This window comes from Aythya marila (genome assembly GCF_965140915.1).
Source record: "Aythya marila genome assembly, chromosome: 1".
Lineage (NCBI taxonomy): Eukaryota > Metazoa > Chordata > Aves > Anseriformes > Anatidae > Aythya > Aythya marila.
The window spans coordinates 68,581,344-68,607,299 of record NC_139042.1 but is presented as its reverse complement, the minus strand read 5'-3'; the positions used below and the strand labels follow the sequence as shown (position 1 = coordinate 68,607,299).

General features: G+C 39.9%; 1 protein-coding gene across 2 annotated transcripts in view; it reads right to left on the bottom strand.

The window, feature by feature from the left end:
• Window positions 1-15,568, bottom strand: part of CNGA3 (cyclic nucleotide gated channel subunit alpha 3) — a 35,274-nt gene extending 19,706 nt beyond the window's left edge. For both annotated transcript variants that reach the window (XM_082780393.1, XM_082780394.1), the window contains exons 1-3: window positions 15,295-15,568; window positions 11,493-11,563; window positions 6,136-6,267 (exon numbers count right to left, since the gene is read on the bottom strand). In XM_082780393.1, coding sequence (XP_082636519.1) covers window positions 6,136-6,236 — 101 coding nt within the window. In that variant the 5' untranslated portion in view covers window positions 6,237-6,267; window positions 11,493-11,563; window positions 15,295-15,568. The remainder of the gene's footprint in view (window positions 1-6,135; window positions 6,268-11,492; window positions 11,564-15,294) is intronic.
• Between the last annotated feature and the right edge of the window lie 10,388 nt (window positions 15,569-25,956).

Sequence of the window (25,956 nt, the reverse complement as noted above, 5' to 3'; positions counted from 1 at the left end):
AGCTCCCCACCCCTTCCTTTCAGGTAACTGCAGAGAGCAATGAGGTCTTCCCTGAGCCTCCTCTTCTCCAGACCTGGGCACACTGCTGGCTCATGTTCAGGAGAGCATCAACCAGCACCCCCAGATCCTTTTCCTCTGCACAGCTTTCCAGCCACCCTGCCCCAAGCCTGTAGCATTGCATGGGGTTGTTGTGGCCAAAGTGCAGGACCAGGCACATAGCCATGTAGAACCTCATCCCGCTGGCCTCTGCCCATCAACCCATTCTGTCCAGGTCCCTCTGCGGGGCCTTCCTACCCTCCAGCAGACCAACACTTCCCCCCAACTTGGTGTCATCTGCGAACTTACTGAGGGTGCACTCAATTCCCTCATCCAAATCATCAATAAAGATATTAAAGAGGATGGGCCCCAACACTGACCCCTTGGGAACATCACTGGTGACCTGTCACCAGCTGGATTTCATTCTGCTCACCACCACTCTCTGGGCCCAGCCATCCAGCCAGTTTTTAACCCAGCAAGGAGTGTACCTGTCCAAGCCATGGGCTTCCACCTTCTTCACCAGAATACTGTTGCCTTTCATGAACCCATACTGACTGGGCCTGATTCCCCAGTTGTCCCACACATACTTTGCATGATTGCATTCAAGATGACCTGTTCCATCACCTTTCCTGGCACAGGCTGATAGGCCTGTAGTTCCCTGGATCCTCCTTACAACCCTTCGTAGAGATGGGTCTCACATTAGCAAGTCTTCTGTCATCTGGGACCTCCCCAGATGACCATGACCACTGACACACACACAAAACTTTTTTTTTTTTTCTTTTGTTTTTCTTTTTCCCCTGGAGCATCTGCCTACATTCCTTCCAGGGAAATGATACTACACTAGACAGTCTTTTAGACTGCACAGGTCTGTTTTAAAGACTTTATATTCCTCTTTATAGGAAAATGTACATCTCGTGCATCTTGTGGGATCTTAGACAGCAATGGTTTCTATCATTGCTACTGTTCTTATTTATTTGAGTCCTGAAAATACATTTTTAAAGTAGACAGAATGAGTTCTTAGAAAATAACTCTTTTTGTCAGCCAGTCAAAAAAAACCTGACACAGGCCCAGGAAATCAGGCCAAACAGATTTTTGCTGCAGTTTCAGAGGAAGATCTATTTCGATTTTATTAGCCTCCATGAGCACAGAGAAACAAATTTAACACCATGCAATGTTCTATTTTGATGTAACTGTGCTGGTTTAATAGTGGGAACGAGAGCCAAGAGCCAAGCAGGAGGTGAGAATTGTCACCCAAAAGGCATTGTTAGCTAGCTTTATTTATTTTATTTTATTTATTTATTTTTTTGTGCATATTTTTAGTTGCAGTCTCCTTTATTCCTGATATTATTCTGCTTTGGCATCTGTTTGGGCATCTGCTGACAATATGCAAGAGGCTAAGAATGCAGATACCAAAAGCAATACTGTCCCTCTAGCTCCATTCATCAGCACAGAGTCATGCTTGCTAGTTACATCATCTGTTAAGTACTTCATGTGCAGGATCATCACCTCCACACTTAGCAGTGTGGAAAGGTGTGCTCCACTGTCCATACACAGGCTCATCATACTTTGTATTTCTGTAACATGAAGTTTTACCAACTTTCTGTCCTCCTACAAGCAGTATCTACAGAGAACTTACTGGCATCCTCCAAAAACACAAAGTTTTTGCTTTGATTCTGGGAACAATTCAGGGTATGGCTTTTGGTGTCTAGAGCCAGAAGTATGTTGAAGAAATAGTGTTTTAATCCAGGTGAAAAAAAATATATGCATGTATATTCTTAACAGAAATCAAATCTGATTCAGAGTCCCATAAAATGAATTAAAATTTTCCAATGATTTAATTACTCTTAGGTCAGATTCTTACCAAGAAGTGATCAGATATACTCTGTGAAAAATTTGTATCTTATGCTCCAAAAAAGCCTGCTAAACTGTAGGGGAAAAAAGGCAAAACTCTCAGACACAGCTACTGGAATCACATTTGATTACGGACTCAGCTCAACTAGTGAAAACTTGAATTCCTTATTTTAGTTTGATTGCTTGACTGTATTATTCTATATGTGCATCAAGATTTTCTATAACTAGGTTTATGTTATAATTAAATATAACAATTGTTATGTAAATTCTGGCTTACCTAGCAAAAAAAATTATAACAAAAAGACAACTCATGAAAATCCAAATAATTTTGTGGACAGTACAATTAATACACAAAAGGCTCTGCCAGGCAAATCTTAAAAATGTACCTGTCCAACATTATCCAGCAATCATAAACACATTCCATTTTCATTCACAGAAAAGCAAATTGAGAAGTAAACCTAAAATAATATCTTTCTTCCATTATTATAACTCCCTCTTATACAACTCACATGCTCATTTCTGATTTTCCTTAACCATGTGCAGATGACCCAAGAGGCCTCATTTGTCATCTGGCTTTATATTGATGCAAAGATACAGTTACAGGTTGGGCTTTTGATGTACCATATTCAACACACATGGCCTAGTCTTTACTTTCTATTTACAAACACTAACTCATTCTTGTCTGGACTCCATGAGCTTGTCTGGTATCTGCAGCGAAAGAGTAGCCACTGCCAATACTGTCCAAGGCTGTTACACTGCCAGAAATCAACATGAGAAGAGAATACACAGTGTGCCAAGAAACAGAGAGCAGGTCACAAAGTAGAAACAACAGCAGATGACAGTGCCCCTCAGCTTATGCTGAAAAATATTTTTTTGCTCCATGTCTCAAGGAGGGAAACATACACTCTTCTCTTCATCTTTCCAAAGAGCAGTTTATTCCCATGCTTTTGAGCTATCAGAGTAAACTCTAGAAAGGATATTTACATCAGCACTTTTTCTGTACCTTTCTCTTGCCTTAATTTGGCTCTAAATTTGCACAAAGTTCATCAAGTAAATCCTAGAAGACTGTTTTCACCTAAAATGAATGGAAATAATCCAGAACTTTCGTTTAGTGGAAACTGTTCTGATCAGTTCAAGGGGAATGAACAAAGCCCTTTTGAGTAATAACTGGGAGCCAGACTTAAAGAGCAAGATTTGGAGCCAGATGGCAGTCACCTAAATTGAGGTGTCTAATAAAAGCTATCTACATTCCCATTCTAGTCAACTGAGGTCTTATGATATGATTCACTTGCCTCAGACAAGGAGTCTAGCACCATTTGGAGTGTCTCAAAATACATGTACTTTCTCTTTTGGACCTCCTCTGGGCACAGAGGTCTCACTTTATATCCATTAGCACCAGCTAGATGCTTCAAATACTCTTATGATATCTCAAATAGTTTTAGATGCCTGTGTTTATGCAACCAAATACCTCTCATAATAAACACAGACATAGGAGCCTGAAAAGCCATTCAATTTCAGGGTAAGCTGAACAGCTCTCTAGGCCCCACTGACTATTATTGACTACATCTCCACTGATGATAGTAGGAACTTAGACACCTACTCAAATAAAGACACAGAAATCCAGATGTCTACAAGGCACAGTTGAATCCCACTTCCAAAATTATATAGCAAAACCATGTCTTTAAAATATTGTGCTCTCTCTCCTATGTGAGCCATTTCTACTCAGAGGAAGGATTTTAAAAATCAAGACCAATTTATTATTTTTTGCTTTGCTGATTTTTGTTTTACAAAATGGTCTGGGTTTACAGCACTACACTATAAGAATATGGGCATATGTATCCCTATCTCTGGTACAATAGAGAATAACAGTTTAAAGACCACCAGCAGCTTCCTGTTAATTTTTTCAGTAAGTGCTTTTCCTTGATAATACCACATTCCACAACAGAAAAGCACTTAAGCACATCCTTAGCATTAAGCATAAATTTAACACTCACTGACTTTAATGAGAACTAAGTAATGTGCTTAATTGCTTTGTTGAACTACAGCCAACAGGAGTTAGAGGAAGATAAGAAGTTTCACTAGTCTAGAAAAACCCATGTTTGTTTTCTTGTTTGTTTGTTTATTTTGTTTTGTTTTTCCTATTGTCTATAGTTTTAGAACATGCTAACCTGAATTTGAAAAATGTGTATCAGAATTCTTCCTTGGATGAAGTTAAAGACCAATGTCCCACAACCATCTCCAACATGAAGATCTGAAAGTGGAAGCGTCTGTGACAATGACTGAAGCTTTAAGTATAGAACTGGAAACAGAAATCATCTTTGATGTTTGTGACAGATAATAAATGAAACACTTTTTATTATCTTCAAGCTCCCAGCCTTCCAGATGCATTTACAATCTCTCCCTTGGCTTTAATTCACATTTTCTTTTCATAGAAAAAAAGGATTAACTTTTGCCAAATTAAACAGGATGAAAGACTTCTATCTTATAAAAAGCTAATTTGTCTTCTGGTAAATAATAATCATATTCTTATAGACTGAACAGTCTAAAATACATTTGTGTTCTAATGAACACAATCATATGTAGTTTTGCTCATATACATACAGTTGTTTTTTTTCTGTGGTACTACAAAGGTATTATATATACTCACTGGCAATCACTTCAGTGAGCCAAAAACCTTAAACCTCTGAGCCAAAAGCCTTAAACCTCCCTTTAAAACAAAACAAAACAAAACAAACAAACAAACAACAACAACAAAACAAACCTTAAAAACCTTTAACTGTGATCTCTTTTACAGAGTAAGATCATATCTTATTACTCATCTATGTACTCCTGTAATGAATCCTGACCACAACAAACTTCATTTTAAATAAATGTCTCTTCAAGACCACATTTATCATGATAAAGTGCAATTCACATTTCAATCCCTTTGTCTTAAGTCATTGCCTCTGAAACTGCAGGTGACTGCAGTGATTTAATTCTACATTTAGACCTTTATAACCACACTGTCACATTCCTGATAGTAGGACCATTTTGTGACTGAGCTGCCGATCACTAATATTCTCTACCCCCCTTCCACACCCCCCAAAAAAGGAACATAAGGAATGAAAGGCTCATTTCAATCTGTGTTTTCCCTGTTTTTGAGATATGACTGTAAACAGTCATGACCGACAAAGTGATATGCCCTTCCAAATCTCCCCAACACCATGAAGTAGTATAACTAAGTCAAACAAGCCACAATTATACTGCACAGAATAAAAGCAGCTCCATTTTCACACCTACTTGCCAGAAGGTATCATGTAAGCAAAACAGGAAGGACAAAAAAAAAAAAAAAAAAAAAAAAAAAAAAAGAGTCTGAAGAGGACAGGGATCACATCCATACTACATGCTAGGAGCATGCAATCCAAACTTATCATAACCCAGGCAGTCCTATTATACCTACAAGCTTTTGAGTACTTCTGGTCTGGGTACACAGTTGATCAGCAAGAGACCACCTGAAAAGACCCCCATAGCTGAGATGGTTAACCACAACCCAAAAGCAGGCCACTTTTTCAAGCCTGTACAGGTGCTGTGGATCACCAGACGCTTTCCAGCAGGCCCAGCAGCATTTGCCCAGACTAGAGAAATGACTGGTGCTGTGTAAAAGATAAGTCCAAAGCACACTTGTTTATTTGAAGCAGCTACTTCAAAAACCACTGAAACAGAGGAAAGTGAATGTAAAGACACCATTACAGTTCAACTGTACAGTGAGAGGCTCTGAAAAGACACTACAGAAATGTTGGTGCACTTTATATGCTATATATGCTCTGTATCACAGGAGCCAGGCAGTTTGAAGAGGTTGCTTTTAATAACCTTCCTAAGGCTTTTCACTGCATGGCACTGGGAGGATCCCTTTTTCTCCAAATCCCAAGCACACTCCAAACGTGGGTCCTTGCAAGCTTCATGGTGACTCAAGAAAGGTGTTTCTACTTATTGAGCAGGTATAATTACCATCAAGGTGGAGATAATTTTTATTCCTGAGGTAATACAGGTTATAGATCCAAAACTATAAGCCATGATTACTTTCCTGTTGCTGTCTCTTCTGTACTTTGGATATACACTGCTAAGTCAGTTAAATACACAGGGTCAACAGTGACGTGGGATAACACTTCCAAAATGCAGAGCCAGAGGAAAGTCACAATATATGCAGCAACTTTAAACTCCTCTTGCAAATTATGCAGCAATGTGACTGTGATGAAATGAACGCATTACCTGATAAAGCCATTTTCAATCCTTTCAATATCTTCATCAGCAGTTCTGACAGACAGTCTGTGTGTACCAGGGTAGGAGTGCTGGGTGTTGATTTTTGCCATTTTGCTTTACATATCAACATCTAAATGATACCTGAAAAAGAAAAAAAATGGCGTTTTGTGAAGGCTGCAAGAGTAATGTGATGAATTCTTAAAAACAGTGATTTACTAAATCAACACAATGGTAAAGAGCAAATTCAACCATTTAAAGAATAGCCACTGGTATTTACACGCACAATATGACAGCCATTCCCTGACTTATTTGCACTACACTTCTCATTTGAAGAAGAGAAAATGCTAGTAAAAGTGTAACCACAGAAATTCAGTGTGACAAAGAAAATCCATCACAGCCAAAGAAAAGGTTTACCTGACACTATTCTTTTTTGTCTCTAGGGTTTCTGAATATCCACATTGTCAAGCATATTATCCATAGTAAAACTGCATTTAACATCTCATTAAAAGAAGATTTGCATTTTAAAATTTCATTAAAAGAAGATTACCATTAGACAGTCAACCAAATAAGTTTGGTGATAATATGTGTTAGGACAACCAATTCCACTTTAAGTCAATCTCCTTGTGCTAAACAATATCTATTTTATGATGAAGCTGTTTATTCTGAAATTGCATACTGACCAAACAGACAATTACTTTAATCTATACCTCAGCTTAACACATGACATGCATTAATCCTATGTTATCTAAACTCTGCACTAAGGCATACTCATAATTTTTCCGTTGCTTTCTAATATTATTTTTGCTACAAGTGTTTCAAGACAAGCTGTGTTAAGGTATCTACCTGCCCAACTTCTATGAGACCTAGAAAAGTTATTCACCTAAGTTCCTTTCCAGATTTGTCCCTCAATGCTTTACTGACATTAGTAAGTCTAATTCATATCACATTACCTGCAAAACAAGTTTTAAGAGTCAAGACAAGTACCTTCAAAATGGCAGACGGAAAGACTTTCAGTGAAAGTTATTAATTTTAAATTTATTAAGTATTGAAACTCCATCCAGGAACCTTTTATATTTGAGACATGCTGGAATCAAATTCTGTTGGGATGCCTCAGACAGACATTGTCCCTTTCGTGCCTTGTAATCCCATCTCACAGACCATACAACACACAACTTTAGCAGCCAATGAAATACAGCTCTTACAGAAACTACATTTCTCCCCTATGTTATTGCTGAAGCAAACACATCATTGGCTATTAGATCTATGTTATGCATCCAGTTTCCTAAAAAACAGACACTTCACTTACCCTCTACCCCATTTCAAGAGAACTAAAGGGAATCATACATGACATTTAAAATTATTTAATATATTTCAAAATATAAACCAGATCAACTTAAATTTTGCATCCAGACATAATGAAATGGGTCTAGAAATAGTCCCCACTTATCATACTTAACACTTGGAAACCTGGTTAGTGTTTCTCATTTTAACTCATTATAGCTCAACTGATACCTAACTGTGTCAGTTTTTAAATGCATATCAGCTAACTTAAGCTTATATAGGGAAAAAAAAAAAAAGAAAAAAGAAAAAAAAGAATTTCTATGACACACTGATATAAAAAAATAAAAAGAGGTCTTTCAACCCATTCTCACATTTGAATGTTCACTCAGAAGAACTGATTCCTGAAGCAAAGATAATTTATGCTAAAAATATATCTACATATAAAAATATTGACTGAAACATTCTTACAAAATCAATAAATTTTGTATGTTCAAAAAGCATTTTGAATTGCTACTGCATATACATTATAAATATCAATGAATACGATTTGCTTTCAAACAATTCAGCCTTTGAGAAAGAAATATTTTAATAAATTAACCAGCCAAATGAATTTGTTTCAAAGTTGATATGGTACCAAAAATATTTTATCTTCAGGAAAATTTTTCATTAATTATTTTTGAGTTATAATTATAGCTTCTATTATATACCTGCTACCACAGAAATAGATAGGTGCTTTGGTGATTAGAATGCTTATTTTGCCCAGCAGTGAGTATTTAACTCCCATTTCCCAAATATTAATTTGAACTTAATTTGAGATAAGATTAAAATGTGGTTTTCCTTTAGTCATTACTGATTTTTTTCAAGTTCAGCATACCAAAACCTGCAAAAGTAGCCTACCATTTATGCTCTCACTGCCCAGGTCCCAAAACTTGATGTTATAACGGGAGGCTACAATGCAGTAAGCAGGGAGTTATGAGCACTTCATTTAAAAACAGAGCAGCATGCTTCCTGCTGGCAAATTATTGTGCACAGACAAAAGGCACGGCAGCAAATTGCTTCTTCCTACTAATACTTTCTCTTGCTGCCTGTTGCATTTCCACTGCTTAAAGCTATACTAAGTCTAACAAAAGGGAGCTTTGGAGTAAGGTGGCATGAGTTGCTTGAATTTTACTGTGCTGTCTAGTCCCTGCTCTCCTTTAAAGCTCAGCCAAATCATTTTTTTTTCTTTAAAGCAAAACAGAATTCTCCATCCCATTGCAGGAGTGTTGTCACTCTTCCACCCAACAGCATCATGTATTCCCCATGTACCTCATTAGACTTCCACTTTATTTTACTTCAAAGTTTTAAAAACCTGATGGTGAGGAAAGCAGAATGATTCATAAGTAACAAAGCACTGACTTTGTTCTAAAGATGCTTTTCCAACACAAAGTTAGTACTGAGTTAAGGTCTTCACTAGTTCTGCCAGCTAACACAACAATAACCCCGTCATTAGCTGTGATGATTCACAATCAGATTGATGTCTATCTACAGCAGTTTTTAAACTAAAGTCACCTGGCTTATGATACGCAACAAAATGAGTATCTCTGGTAACACAATAGGAGTATAAGATAATAAAAACCTTCTGAATTCTAGGGATGACGTAGCCAATTTGCTACCAGCAACAGGTACTACCTCACTGAAAAGAGACATTGCCTCTGTAAGTGTATCTGTAAGCTTGAAACTGGCATGGCTTCTCCAGATATACTAATCTCCTGGAATTAGATATTACTAATCTGGAATTAGACACCACTAATAGATGCTGGATATTGCTAATCTCCTGGGATGCTTTGAATACGCTCGTGGAGTAGTGAGTACAGCAAAGTGTTGCACTCTTTATTTAGCCTTTCAAAAGCTGGACTACTGAAGAAACAAAACAAGCTGCTAGATATAAAACCAACACTACTTTGGAAGAAAAGCTAGCTAAGAAGATGGAAAGCAACAACAGGATTAAACAGTCAACCTTCACCACTGCAGAAGTTTAAGAACAATATTCCTCAGGCTTCCGTATGAAAACCTGTCACTAATGGTGTGGATGAAAAGAACTTCAGAACTTCAGCAGTGAGACAAGATGTCAGGATGGCAAAAAATACTGCAGAAACAAGAGGAGTGCAGGGAACTTCAACTAGATCAATTTCTCAACTTGATGGCAAATGACATGCAATGTAGAGAAATGCAAATCAATGCATGCCGGTAAAAAGCATGTAAACTACAATCTTATGGGCTCCCAAACTGACCGTGTGCTCTCACAAAAGGAACATTATACAGGTACAGCTCAACGAAATGCCCTGCTCAGTGCCAAGCAGGCCTGCTGACACAATAGCTAACAAGATGAGGAAAGGTGTATACATGGGTAGTGTTAATAACACAAAGAACATGAAAACTGCTCCATGAAACAACAGTGCAGACCCATCTGGAATACTCTTAGTCCTGCCCTTAAGAAAATATACTGCAGAACAAAAGCATGGCAAGGATGATCAAGAAAGTCACTGGATAAGAAGCTTTTTATTATTAATTATAATTATATTCATTGTAGATATTATGTTATTATAAAAGCTTTAGATTTTATTATAAAAGAAAAATATGTGAGCAAATGGAGCCCATTTCAGAGCCCTTACAGTGATTTCAGCTGTAAATTCAATGTACACTGCAGTCTGAACCCCTATTCTACACTAGAAGAGAGGAAAGGAGGAGGGAAAAACAAAACAAAACCAAAAAAAAAAAAAAAAAGAAAACAAACAAACAAACAAAAACAAACAAACAAACAAACAAACAAAGAAATACAAGCCCACCATTAAGCAGTGAAGCACACTGATGTGTTTTTGGAGGGATTTAGGAAGAGTGGATGGAGGTTCATTATTAAATTGTGCCATGCAAACCCAGCTGTGGTAAAGGGAGATGGAGTACAGGACTGGCACAAATAAACACATTTGGGTACAGGGAAGCTGGTGAGACCTCCTGAATAAACATAGCTGGCCTTGCACGAAGCACATGAAATTCTGACAAATTACAGGCTAATAAAGAAGTATTTGTTCCTTCTAGACCTCCAAGGTTCCTGAAAATAAGTGTGTTTTGAAATGTTTATCTCCTCCAAATTCCATGAAATTAGATCCAAAGCCAGCTAGAGACTGCCTAGGCAGGAGCTCACAGTGAGCATTGTGCTGCCAGGAGCCAGCCAGCAGGAAAACACTGCAGTGGTGTGAGGCTCTTCACAAACCTTTTGGAGGGCTCTTCAGACAGCTCCAGCTGAGGTCCGCAAACCTAAACCTTTAACGAAAAGTGGATGCTTACAAGACAGTTTTAAGGACTGCACAAAGCTCATCTTTGTATTTTAAGACAGTTACTGCAGTGGGTTGGCCTTGGTTGGCTGCCAGCTGCTTTCTCACTCCTTCTCCTCAACAATCCAGGGGAGAAAGTAAAATGACAAAGCTCGTAGGTTGACAAAGACAGGGAAGTCACTTACCAAGTACTGTCACAAGCCAAACAGACTCAGCTCTAGGAAAATTATTGTAATTTATTGCAAATTAATACAATAGAGTTGGATGGTAACAGACAAAAACAGCTTTCCCCTCCACCCCTGCTTTTTTCGCCAAGCACATAGGTACACTCAATGCTCTGAATATTTAACACTAGACATTACACTGAGGGTAAAACTTGACTGCCTAAAGGCTGACATGTCTGATAAATCCATGGTAGGCACAAAAAACAGGTATTTAGCTCACAAGAAAGTTAACTAGATACAGAGATAGATAAGCAAATATGTAAGTAGTCAGGTAAGCAGGTAGGCAAACAGACAGTCCTGCAAGCCTAAGCCTAGTTATCCAGTTTGGGGCAAGAAATTTGAAGAACTGGATCCTTGAAGCATCTTCGTGATTTTTAATTTTCCAGAACTCGGTGACTTCTCTTTAAGCACGCTGAGTCAAAACACAGAAAACAGAAACTGCCACAGGTTGCCACAACTTTTCAGAAGTGAAGAAATTTCTAGTGCTGGAAAGCAAAATAAAACCTATCCAAAATAATCTAAGTTCTTGAAGGACTGACATCTTTACCTGTGACTTACGCAGGGTTTTCACATGCTTCCTCAGTCAGTATTTCTTTCCTTGTTACCAATCACACTAACCTGAAAGAGATAATAATAATTCCACACTCCATTATACTGCTTTTTGGAGCATAAATCACTGAGAATGAAAAAAAGAGACAAGTGAGAAGTATGTATTATTTCACTAAAAATATAATAAATTACACATTAGTGATAGCTCTCCCTATTACAAATGCAAGTAGTCCAAATACTGTTTAGTCCTCTTCCTTCTAGATTAAGCTGCAACTGATGTTTTATGTCAATTTTTTTTATATGCACTGTTTGGTATAGAAGACCCATTTTATCAAGACAGCCAGTTGTCTAACAGCAAACATGAGCTCAAGTGGCAAATGAAAGCTTCAGATTCACAAAAACATTTCCTAATTCTGAAAACTAGGTAGGTCCTATTAATTTCTTCATAATATTAAAGACGTAGGACTAAAGGTACAAAGGCTGCAGGATGCATCTGTTAGGAACGTTACCATCCAGTGGCTTTCCCAAGTAGAGCACCCAGGCTTCCTACAGAAGGTGTGCAGAAAATCAGGTACCCGAGAATAAGATGCTGGCAAGGAACACCAGCCAAGAGGAAATGACTGAAGCTAAAATGGGAGACTGAAAATCACCAGGCATCTAACTCCTGGCCAAAAGTGACTGCCAAAACAGACCACAGGACACACTCACGTGTACGTTCTCATGAATTTGCTGTACTCTGACAATACACACTAGGGCAGCTGCCGGGCTGGCTTCTGAGCAGCTTCATGGCTTAGGATTTTGACAATTCTGCACATGCCCAGCAGAAACAAATGAATTAAAAACACACAGGTATACTTTTAAATGTTACGCATTACATCAAATTTAGGAAGTTGCTGGCTATCAGCTAAGCCACCAAATCCAACTAGGTAGGTAGCCTGTCAAAATTGTGCAATACCTATGAGTTGAAACATCCATGAAAGAGGTTGGATTTAATATATTCTCCCTCCATCAAGATGCCATGTTTGAGCTACTCTAGCAGTTCCCCTTCTGGACAAAATACGTTAACTCCCTATAAATCAATTCCAAAATACCAACCAAGCAAATGTCTGTTAAAACTTCTGATGTGAAATAAATATCACTGTTCATCAAATAATGATGCCAGATCAAGCTGTTTACGCCATCATTCAATATTCTTAAAGCTTTTTTGTTTAGATGGAAAGGACTACAAATAATACGACAGAATTTAAAAAGAGTTTTTCAAGGTGAATTATTTATCACTGCCATAGAGTAAAGGTGATTTTACATCTGACTTTATAATGAATCTTATGTGATAGTGTAGTTGGTAATATACAGTTGTTCCTGAGGCTGTGAAAAATGTTTTACTTATTGCTTTGGAAGCAGTGATAAGCTGCATCAGATCGCTTACATCATTTTAGTTAAAACACTTTCTAAATCCTCACACAGCCTCACGGGTTCAACCCTGGTAAGTCCTTGGGATTTATTTTGGGATTTGACCTCCACCTACATAATCCTTGTTACATCACTTTGCAGTAGTTGTAGTTCAGCTGTACATGAGTGGTGCATTTTATTCATGACAGTCAGCAGTTCAACCAGTACAGGCAAATGTACCAACTAGTACTGGCAAAAATGGATTTCTAGGACTGGAGAACTGGACCCTGAAGCAACTGTATGATCAGTGCAACTTTTTCTTTCAGTGTCTTAGAGCTTTCTAAATTAACCTGCAGATTTAACTCTGGCAAACTCTCATGGAAATTAGCTTTGTGTAAAGGCTACTGGAACAAGTCCAAGGGGTTGAAAAAATAATAAGCAGGCTGCACCACCATGCCCTCATCAACCATGATACCTAACAGCTTAAAACACCAGTTCTTAAACCCTGTGAGCTCTTTCAATATTACCATTTTTATGATTATCTGCCAAGACATTGCATTTTCAATAGTCCATGGACACTGTCTCCTGGAAGTACGTGTCATTTATATGCAAAGCCTAGTAACCCCAGTACTGAAGATCTGTCCAACAAACACTTTTCCTCATAGGTACTCCAGGATGTGCATGGATTATGACACTGCTTATTTGTATAATTTATAGTTTCAGAATGAAATTAATATGATTATCCTTGATCCATTTGATGGCTAGGTGCTTGACGCCTTAAAGTAGCAAAACAATATTTTAAATAAATTGAATTATTTGGTTTGGGCTTCCCTCTATACCTGTGAATTATTAGCAACATATGTCAATTTTCTAAGATTTACTTTTTTTTTTTTTTTTCTCAGCACGTTTTCTGTGAATATGTTATTCTTAAACTGGAAACTGTTGAGCAGAAAATGACCATGTATATTGAGCATAGTATTGTAAATTACAGCACGGTAAGTTACAAATTACAGTTGACTGGACAACCAAGTCACATTGTGTTCTTTCTGTTGCCAGTAATGACGCAGGTATCCATGTTTATGAATGGAAAACAAGCTCTGCAAGGCTTCTCTAACTGCTAGCTAAAATTTAGCAGTTCTGCCAACATCTTTGTTAGTGCAGTTACTGTTGAAAGTAAACATAAGAGGGGAATGAATGTAGCTAAAACATGTTAGATTCACTGTAATGGTATTTACAAAATACATCTAAATGTATACATGTGTATGAACGCTACCCATTCCAACTCCCTCCCTTCCCGCTCTCTGTAAACTACCACAGCCATCCTGCTTGGCTAGGAAAGGAAAGCATGAGAGGCAATTTGTGCCATGTCTCACACGCAGTAGCAAGGCTTTCAGCAGAAGAGGATTTAACAGATGCTAATGCAAAGAGATGGCAACACTGGAGAAGCCTGCAGGATAACGTGCTGAACTGAAATGACAGAGCTTGGGTGCAAACTGGATGACAAAGGCTGGGATGAGCTGAGGCACTCAGGAGGCAAAGCTGAGAGGCTCTGACATGGAAGCATGGTGTGTAATTTCGTAAAGCTGATGTGCTCTTCTCTCGTACCGTTCACTGCTTGTTTTCCGCTGATTACCTTTGCTGCTTAGACATCTTGACAGTCCCGTTATCATCTGAACTGTGATTTTTTTTCTAATTGGGTGGTTTTAGCATGAACACTCAAAGAAAATGATATATATCTAAAATAATAATAATAGTAACTGTGCAGAATAAAGACAAAATCATGCTATTGCAAAAGCTGACACTTGGAACTCAGATTTACTCAACTGTAACAATATAAATTACAGATTTTTAAATATAATAGTCCTCTTACTCCTTGCTTTGATTGAAACAACTCTGAATGTAGAAAATACAGTGAAAATTGTTCATTATTAAACAGTACCAACATTTGCATTGAATATCATTTTTCCAGGGATCTGAAGCATTTTTCCTCATCTTCCCTTTGGCTTTTAGCAAGTGAGTAGAGTATGCATTCGAGAAAGACACTGCTTATACTAATTATTGTACCCTGCATGCTCTTAGGCATGCCATGGACTGGTTTACACCTCACACGTTTTGCAAGACATGTCACATCGTTCAAAACAAGACCAATTCAGCAGGAGCACCAGGAACTCCAAGAAAGGAGCTTGCCCTGTGGCGTCTGCTACCATGTCCTTGGCACCCCACAGGCAGCAGGTGCCTTAGGCACTGCGAGTGGGGCAATTCCCCTCGACCCCACAGATCTTTGTGTGAACGAATGAATGAATGCTTAAAATAAAAAAGAGCATGAAAGTTACGCTTCCCCGGCAAACTTGTTCGCCCAGCAAGGGCAGGCGGAGAGGGGCGGCAGCCCCACACCTCCTCCTCCAACTCACCCTTGGCGCTCTCCGTGCCGCTGTCGGCGCTCACAAACTCCCTCCCTCCGCCCAGACCGGGCGAGCGATAGAGCGATATCTCGATATCCGCGGCGATATCGGCGGCTCCGGCTCCTCTCCGGCTCCGGAGCTCCCCGGTGGGGCCGGGCCCGGTGCGGCCGCCCCCGGGCGGATTAGGGCCAAAGCCCGCCCGCCTGAGCCCGGCTCAGCGGCAAAAGCCGCTCCGAGGGCTCGGCGATCCTGTTAAGTTCTCGGAAGGGATCAAAACGTCAGAGCAGCCCGCCGGGTGCTCATGCCCTCCTCCTCTTCCTCCTCTTCCTCCTCCTCCTCCGGCGGCCGGGCGCCTCAGCCCCTCGCTGCCCCCCATGCTGAGGGGAGAGGGAGGGCGGAGAGGCTCTGCTCGCTCCCCTCTCGCCTTCCTCTTCCTCATCTTCCTCCTCCTCATCATCATCTTCCTCATCATCATCATCTTCCTCCTCCTTGGCCTCCTTGGCAGCGTGAGGGAGCAGGTGAAGCCTCACCTGAGGTCCGTGAAGGCTTTCACGCTCCCCTGAACTTCTTCCCCTGACTCCGATGCTGCTTTTCGCAGGGTCCTGAGAAGATGGAAACGACGTGCCGTGTGTGAAGGCGCCATAAAATGACCACTCGGCTGGAAAAAGAGCCAGCAAAGCCACGTCGTTTGTAGCTGAGAGGATGTTGCACCTTGCTGCACAACGTCAGTTCAGCTAGACTGCACAAAACATGACTAGAAATGCATGTAAGTGCTCGGGTCTGTGGAGAGGGAACGAATTACTCACTGCTCTCCCCGCTCTAGAAAATTATTTTACATATGAAAGATTAAGCACTTCACACGCTACTCAGAGGAAAAAGCTTAAAACTCTTAAAAAACACAATCAGAAATTCAAGGTCTACTTTCTCAAGCAGCTATCACGTCAGTCTTCAGAGCAACACACTGTTTGTTTGTTGATCAAAATAGAAATGTCCAGGAAGGCAGCAAGCATTTGAAGAGCATGTTTTTGCTTTTCTTTTGCTGCTCTATTGGTCCCTAGATACCTCCAGGCAGTATTTTGGAAGTGCAGGCGTGGGAGCTAGCCTACCAGGGTGCACGACCTGCCAGGCTGCTGTCTTTCCTGGTGAGGCTCAGGAACTGGTTGAACTTTACAGGTGCTACATTTAGATGTGCACTGTTTGCACATCCTGGCTTCCTGTTGCAAGGTCTAGTCATACACATTGCCCCCATGTTCTGTTTGCTACTTGAAAGGAGCTTGGGCAGGGAATTCAGGAAAAACCTATGGAATTTTTCTAAAGGTCCCAGATCTGGATAGCAAGAGGGTTAGGACCTGTGGTTGCATTGCAGCTTGTTTCATCACCAAAGTCTGGGACCCAGTTTAAAGGCTAGTGCTGATGAACACAAGGGAAGGAAGTCTACAGAGTCTGCAATTTTAGGGAGGACAAGTTCTCATCTAGCACATATTACTGCTTTTTGGTAGGGGGATGCTACTTCCTTGGTTTGGACACAATTGGCTTCAGCTTGGTATTTGGCCCAGAAATGTGTAAATTTGCAACATAACTGCTATTTTTGGCACCTAACCTTGGTAAAAATTACCCCATGTATATATTAACCATTTAAGGGAGGCAATCAAAAGTAAATTATACATGCACACACAAAAACACAGTTCTGTCCAGTGACTCACATCCCTCCCAGATGTAAGCAAAGCATTTCTAAAGGACATGGGATAAGATTGTTACTTCCCAAACAAGCCTGTTAGGGGAATGATAGTAAGAGCTAATAATGAAGAGTAGTAATGGATGCTGTTCGTCTTTAATATGTGCCAATGAGACCTCCGTGTATTGAGCTTCATATCTGACTGGCTAGAAGCAATGTTCTTGTAGTGATAATGATGAAATCTGACAAACTCTATCACAGATTTATGAAACGTGCTTAAGTTTATGAGAGAGCAAAGCAGTGTCTTAATCAAAGTATTCAGAAAAAAACCTTCAACCCTCAATCTTTCAGTGACATTCCGGTTACATGAAACATTCCTGGATGATTCAATAGCTGATTCAAGCTCCCCATATCATGACATTCTTGTTTAAGTATCATCAGATGTCTCCTCCTACCATTAGTTAAATATAGAAACATGGAACAGTTTGGGTTGGAAGGCCCCAGAGCTGAACATAATAATCATAGAACCACAGAATTGAAGGGGTTGGAAGGGACTTCAAAAGATCATCAGGTCCAACCCCCCTGACAAAGCAGGTTCCTCAGAGCAGGCTGCCCAGGTAGGTGTCCAGACGGGCCTTGAATATCTCCAGTGAATTCAACCAATATCTCCACAGCCTCCCTAGGCAGCCTGTTCCAGTGCTCCGTCACCCTCACCGTGAAGAAGTTCTTTCACATGTTGGTGCAGAACTTCCTGTGCTCTATCTTGTGGCCATTGCCCCTTGTCCTGTCCCCACAAACCACTGAAAAGAGGTTGGCCAAGTCCCTCTGTCTCCCACACCTCAGGTATTTATACACATTGATGAGATCCCCTCTCAGTCTTCTCTTCTCCAGGCTGAACAGACCCAGGTCTCTCAGCCTTTCCTCATAGGGAAGATGCTCCAGGCCCCGTATCATCTTTGTGGCTCTCTGCTGGACTCTTTCCAGGAGATCCCTGTCTTCTTTGTACTGGGGAGCCCAGAACTGGGCACAGTACTCCAGGTGAGATAAAAGGAGGTTAAAGAAGAAAAAATACAAAAGCGTAACAGAGCATAATATAAATGGTCTTCTTTTTCTTAAATTGGATGTGTTTCCTAATACTCTACATCTGTTCAAGCATTTTATCTATCAGATGAAGTTTTTCTTCAGAGAAAATTATTCAGGGGCAGTCAGTCATACTAGCTATCTGCCACTGCAGACCTTGACTTTAGGTTCAAACACAATTTTGCAAATAAAACAAGGAGAGTTCTGAAAAGTGGTTAACTATTTGGAAGAGCCTCCAGGGAAAAAACATATGGATGTTTTTGAACAATGGAAATCAGTGAAATGCTTTCTCAGTGAACTACACAAAACGAATGATATTTCAGATATCTGAGCAAATACTCTCTCCCCATGAACACACAATACTTGTCCCAAAATAGAAAACCTCAGTAGATAATTCAGCTGCCTTAACATAAGGGTCTGGTTCCATTTTAGATACCCCAGTGCACCCTGCTTAGCTTCTAGTTGCATTTCCAAGAGGGCACAAGTCTCCCTTAGATCCTGTGTCATGTATACAAGTTCCACTCAGCTGTTCCCCTTACTTCAGTGCATATCAAACAGCATTACATCTGTACCCATCCCCAAGTCACAAGTCCCTTAAAAATTTTAATCAAAAAATTAATCTTTTATATATTTTATAGAATTAAATCTCTGAGAGAAAAATGTTTCATAAAGGAAAAAAAAATGTTGTATTAAATTTTCCAAACACTTACCATAACATGTGTTTTTGCTTAAAAATGTTATTTTCATTTTTAGGAATTAATGCATTGTCAATATACTTTTTTTTAATGTAGGATTTTTTTTTCCAATGTTTAGGTGAAGCTGAATTACATAAGTTTTAGAATAGGTAACTGATTTCTCAAAATGAAAATGGAGCATACTAGAAGTATATAAAAGTTACAGCATGCACTGATTGTTTTCTTTTCCCTCTCTTGGGTTCTTCCTGGAGTAGTATGCATGGTTTAAGAGAAAAGTCATCATTCACTGTAGAAATACCAGTCCTACACTTACAGTTCTCTGGAGGGTTCAAAGCCTTAATTAAAGCCTAAAATTCCAGCTACAATATTCTTTATGGAGGTTGTTAAAATAAATACCAAAGATAGAAGCAACATTAAGTGTTCTCCATTAAGTGTGCTACCTTATCTGCAGCTTTCCAGTTGAGTTAGAGGCATGACACATTTCTTCCTCAAAACAGGACTTGTCCTGGAACAACAGAGATTTTACTGGTGCCAAATCGAAACCAAGCTGGGAGAGTGCAGCCACTCTCACAGTGACATGGCAATCTGGGATGAGAAGCCATTCAGAGCAATGACTGTTGCTAGCACAAGATATCCAAGACAAGGTGCTCCATGCCACCCACAAGGAAGGGGGGATGATCCCTGCCACTGCAGAAAAATATGTGATTAAACCATTTGTTGTCCAAATAACAAAGCATGCACAACAGTAACAGTGAACATGGGGCAAAAGGAGGACCAAGCTTTTGGAGACAGTAAGAAAGGGTGAGAAAGAGAAGGGGAAGAAAATCAGGAAAAAGTGGGATTAGTTAGAAGGTGATAAAGAGAAGACAAAGTGGTAGCAGAGCTCCTTACAGCAAGAAATAGAACCACTGTTATAAAGGATGCAGGAATCAGTGACTGAAAAGCCCAAGAAAAGGTCAACGGAAGGCTTAAACTTGCTGCAAGTTTATGAAGGTTTGTATATATGCTCACAATACTGGCCAGGTCACAAAAAAAAAAAAAAAAAAAAAAAAAAAAAAGAGCTACTTTACACCACAGATACAAAGTATGTGCTAGAGATCTACACAAGGTGAGGGGAGGCTGATGGTAGGCAGCTGCTGATCCACCTGTCCCTCCTTCTAGTCCTCTTGCACCATTTACTTATAAGATACAGGGACTGCTGAGGGCATTGCACCACCATGGTGTTCTGCTAGTTACCTAAAGATGCTGGGACAGGCTCTTTTTAACATTTACCCAAATGAAAATCTGGTTAGCTAAATATGTTGTTTTTCTAAATATTGGTGCATGTTTCAGACATTGATATTAGGACTATCCCTCTCCAAAGGCAGCCTCAGTGGCTGTGGCTAGTAATTATATTTGAAACCATGTCCAAAATTAAATGTAACTAGTTGCAAAGCTCACAAATATAATTCTGCTAAACAATCTCCAGAAGAGATTGAACAAGCATATTGAAAATGTAGCTGCACAGACAAAACACAGAGAGGCATTTGTATGGAGCCACTAGTGCTCTAAACATACTTGGCCAGTCGCATGAAGTACACAGAAAACTGACAAAAAGGCTCAACTGCAGCTTATTTTCATCAGTCGTTGTCAAAGTAGCAGGCACTAGCAGGCAGAAAAACATCCTGAGTGGTGTTAAATTTGGCAACATTTTTCAGTTCTGATATTTATCCCTATGGGACAATTGTGTTAGTATTCAAAACCTATTTACTAGTAGGTTTCAGCCTGCTAGTGTCAGAGTTTGGCCAGTTGTTTAGGTGCTGATGATGACAGAAAAACTAATAAATAAATAAATAACATTTTCACTTTTCAGTTTCCTGAATTGTTAAATATAAGAGAAAATGTGCTAGTACAGGAAATAAGTATTCCTTCTTTCCAGCATTCTCCTAATTTCATATTTTCTTTCCATGTCTGGCCTGTGCTTCATTTGTACAGTCATTAAACCAGCCCTCTGAGAGCCATCAACAGGTAGGTTCAACCTGCTGACAGCTGCAAGGCATCATGCATCAAAATAGATTTGTTCAGTACCGTGATGCTGATGATTTAACTCACTGACCTAAAATTATTGGTCTCTGATGGTGGAACACGTAACCATGAATTACCATGTCTGATTTCAACGAAGTATCTTGCAATTCTATATGCAAATTAAGGATCCACATCGTCCACAATTAAGCAAAGCATGGGTGATGGCTTGCAGCTGGAAATTTTAATCAATAGGAAAGGGAACGTCTCTGGCTCTTCAAAATAAAAGAAAAGAAAGAAGAAAAAAGGAAAAAAAAAAAAAAAAGAATAAAAAAGAAAAAGAAAAAAAAATAGAAAAAAAAAAAAAAAGAAAAAAGAAAAGAAAAGAGAAAAGAGAAAAAAGAGAAAAATCAACCCCTTATGTTTCAATCTTACATGCCTTCATCCTTGGCTACGTGGTTATTAAACACAGTATTCTCTGTCATACCTTTCTTTCTCATTTTATTCTTTCTCAGCCTTTCTAGACCTTGCAAGTGAAATTCCCCAACTCTCAGTCCACTCTGAATTCTTCCTCTTGTTTCCTTTCACCTTTCATGTCATGAACTTCTCACACTTACCGTCAAGGCCCTTTTTAACTGCGTCCATCTACTTCTCTCTTTCATGTTTTCTTGTTTTGCTATTGCACCAAGAATTTCATTTTATAGATTTTTATTCTGACATCACAGTGTGTTTAGTTTAATTTTCCTTTTAATAAAACTAGAACATAGCTGCCAATACCCACATAAAGGCTTTCATAGTTTATTTTGGAGTCTAGAAAAATCCTAATATTTAAGTGGTATTTATTAAGTGCCTTTCTGTCTAGAAACTTCACAGAATCACAGCACCACAGAGGGGCTGAGGCTGTCAGGGCTCTCTGGAGGCCACCAACCCCAAGCCCTGCCCCAGCAGGGCCACCCAGCACAGGAAGCCCAGGCCCATCTCCAGGCGGCTTTTGGAGATCCCCAAGGAGGAGATCCCACAGCCTCTCTGGGCAGCCTTGCTTCTTGTCCTGGCACTGGGTGTCACTGGAAAGAGCCTGACTCCATCCTCGCTGCACCTTCACTTCAGGTATTTACAGACAGTGATGAGATCCCCCTGAGCCTCCTCTCCAGGCTGAGCAGCCCCAGCTCTCTCAGCCTGCTCATAGAAGAGGAGCTCCAGTCCCTTACTCATCTTGGTGGACAGATGCTGGGCTCTTTCCAGTATGTCCATGTCTCTCTTGCACTGGGGGTCCCAGAACTGGACACAGTGCTACAGCTGTGGCCTCACCAATGCTGAGTAGAGGTGTAGTATCACCTCTCTGGACCTGCTGGTGATACTTTGCTTACAGATCAAGAGAAGCTGTTGCATTAGATGCTAATCCTCTGATGATGATGCCTGCTACCACTCCGGATTTACTTCCTAGGTACCTTGGAGGATGAAGAGACTTTTGAGTAAGGCACCAGCCTACAGAAGATTGGGTTTCTGGCTCTCAGCTTTTTAACAACTCTTTCTGTGCCTCAATTGCCATTTTTCAAGTGAGTCATTTGCTGGCTTACAAATATATGTATTACCAGAATAGCTCTAGTAATGTCTATTAGTTGTTCAGTATAATACTTCAACTACAGAGCATAGGCAGCAACATAGCCCAGTGGTTAGGTGCACACTTTGCTCCCTAGATAAATGGCTTTAGTTTTATCCTCTGTGAGAAAATTCTTGGACCTGAGGCAAATCTCTGAGTTCTGCTTCCTCAATCAAATATGTGGGCATTAAACTCCTGGGGAAATCAAATCTCTGTGATGCTAAACTTCAGACATCCTATTACACCTTTTTCACCTTTTTTTTTTTTTTTTTTTTTTTTTTTGTGTGTGTGTGAATTTATAAAATGTAAGAAGTATACTTAAACAGACAGTGTTTAAAAAACTGAGCAAATATGAAGTCTTGTGTAAATTATTGACTCACACACATGCTCCTCCTTCAGTCCCATTTGGCAATGCATTACCTGCTCCAACTTCTTTTCCTACACTACTACAGCTATGAGAGACATCAGCTAACAAGGGCATTCCTTCCTAGAAGCTACTAATTTCTACCACACTGCCAAGTTGTCCTTCCTTCCCTTCCCTACACCTCAAGTCTCTGCTCCATCCCCAGTTATAGCCTCCAGCCACTGGGCTTCCGAGATTGACTTTATAAATGTAGCTGGCCAGAAAAAGAAATGAGCAGAATTAGGCTAGGCATCAACGTTGTAAAGCATCCCCCTACTGGTCTGCACTGGTATAGTGAGCATTCAGGATGGAAAAGTTCCAGATCTCTAATTAAAGTCTAGGAGTTCAATTAAATTGCAGCATATATCTGGTAGCAGAAGAAGTAAGAGGCAGAAGAATCATAGGACATGGATTGCTGTGGGAAAAAAATAAAAATCAGAGTTAAATAGCCAGGTTAGTAAAATGAAGAAGAATAGTTGAGGTGCATTCCTGCATATCACCATTAATAAGATTAATTTCCACAGGGATCCACAAATTATTGAACACAGATGTAGAAGATCAAGAAGAAGAAAGGATCAGGCATCCAGCTGTCACCATAAAGATAGTATCAGTCACCTGCTTCCTACTAAACCTGATTGGAATCCAAGAGTTTTTTCAGGAGTTTTGAGCAGCCTACCTCAAAAACTTGCACATCGAGAAAAGCATCTCTCAGTCTCACCTAGCGGTCTTAAGGAGCACAGGCCTAGAAATGGCTCCATCAAGAGTGGTGGGTATCCTGTGTCCACGAGGAATATATTGGCAGTGAAATCCAGTGACTAATTCTTTCTTATTCCACATACTTATCAGACCAGTTGGCTGTTGGGTTGGAGAACCATGAAAATTTTCCTGTCAGTGCACATACATTTCTACAGATAACTACAGTGTCCAGAAGACAGGGTGTTTCCTCACTAGCTACCTCTGGTCAAAAGACCTTGTCAAGAGGCAACGTTTATCCTTTTGCCAATCGGCAAAGCATGTGAAGTAGGAACATGCTGCACCAGCCCAAAGGATACAATGAAGGGTGCACTTCCCTTTTGCTTTCCCCTGAAAAGAATTGCTTCTTAAAGCTCTCCCATTCTAGTTTTGCAACATCTCTTTCATCCTCCAGAGCATAATACACAAAGTATAATCTCATCAGAGTGAATACTGGTGCTTTAAAAATCCTGTAGCTCTTAACAGTATATGCTAGAAATCTTATAGCTGGTGAGCTGAGGTGTTATGACACCTTTTTCTCAAACAAAAAGTTTTAAGAAATCTTTGCCTTCAGTGAATTGGTTATAATGCATGGGCCATGCTCTGTTTTCAGGAAAGGAAATTTCCTTGTCTGAAAGCAGCACTGGGAAAAGCAGCCTTTCTGTTTTTCTGTGTTTTGTGACACTGCATGTCCAGAACAATTATTTGCTTTTACTTACATATAATGAAAGTGCCTTTTGTATCATGCTGTGTTCTTTAAATAAATCCATTTTATTGCTTTTATTACACCCCTGCCAGTTACAGGAACACTGCCAACAACACAATGGCTAAACAACCATAAAAATTAAACATTATCTTGAGCTATTTTCTTTTTAATGGAAAAAACAGGCAGAACTGTAAAGAAAATCACAGTTGTTGAGTGCATTAAATGGGATTTTATTTTTTTTACATATACTTTGACAGTCTTTGAGAAAGAAAGAATTTCACACGGATATATTTTCTCCAGCTGCTTTCTATCTCTCCAGAGTTAGTCTATTGAGATGAAGTTCCCTTTAACTCCAGGACAAGCTGGCTTGAGAGTTTTGGGGTTAATCATCAGTAGCCTCTGAGAAATAAAGAAGAAAAAAAGACAATTGATGCAGCAGTAACTTTCCCCAAATGCACAAGAAAGATAGGAGCTCATCACAATAGCTTTCAGTGCCTTGGCTTAGTTTGTGGTAAGATGAAATCCTGAGCCTATTGTAGATTGGAAGCACTTGAGACTTGCCAGCTGCTAGCAGATGCTGCAGCATCCTGCATCCAGCAGCAGGGCAGCATTTTGAGGAATGTCTGATCTGTGAGGTCTGACAAGAGGATCGAGCCAGCTGAGACTTTGGCCTCAGTTCTGTACAGATGCCCAGCTCTCTGCTAGCCGGGGCTCAGAGCATCTATGCAGTGCTCAGGCTGGGTAATAACAGCATGAACAGCCCTGCTCACATCTTCATGAAAAGGAGATGGGGTTTGCTGTGCCGTGAGCATCTGTCCAGTGGCTTCCCTCTGGGGAGCTGCAGAGCCTGGGACAAGTTCGCACCAAGTGCACGGCACCAAGACATGAAGAGCTGCAACTCATGAGCACGCTCCAACTCATTATTAGTTTACAGTGTATACACATCTTGATCACATTTGTCTACATTTCTGTGGGGATAAAAAACAACAAAAAAAAAAGTCTTAAAATTGGGAAACTGTCCATCTCAGCTTTTCATATGAGCATGCTGCCATTTTCCAGGGATGGGAAACAGAAAGGAGTAACAACACACATAGACATTTTAACATCTGTATTGTGAGACACTTGTAGTTGTGTTCCTTAACATCACGTGCAGTCCATATTCAGAGAGGTATTTTTATCAGCCCCATACAGGAGCTGCTGGCAGGAAGAAATGTAACTTCATAAAAAATGATAACAAACTGCAATACTCTGACAGTTGCTAAAGAGAGCTAATTTTCCCAAACTGTTTGTATCACAGTCCTGCATGTATTGATTTGCATGCTTTGCAATTCCCCACCAGATGAAATTTTGAAATCTTGACCTCTACCTAAAGATAACACAAAGTAAGGTAATTTAGTGCAAAAAGTGAATGACATCAGCTTTGTGTAGAAAGGATATGAAAAAATCCTTTTTGTGATAGAAAATATGCATAGAATTACTGATGGCTCTTTTCTTTTTAAGGGGAACAGGCAAAGCTGCCGAGGGCCTAAGCTGCAGGTTGGCACCCAGTGCCCCTCTAGGGCACAAAGAGAGCTGTGCTGTATGAACAAATTGCCTGCTTGCACCTGATAGCTGAGAGCACATCACTTTTGCACTGTGAAATGTTATCAGTAAAAGGTAATTACTGAACTCACTTGTACAAATCCACCACCATCAAGCCCCCATCCTACATTGGCTAAACTCAGCACTGTAAAACACAATCACCCCCCGAGAACTTCCAGGGACTTCACTGAACTGAAC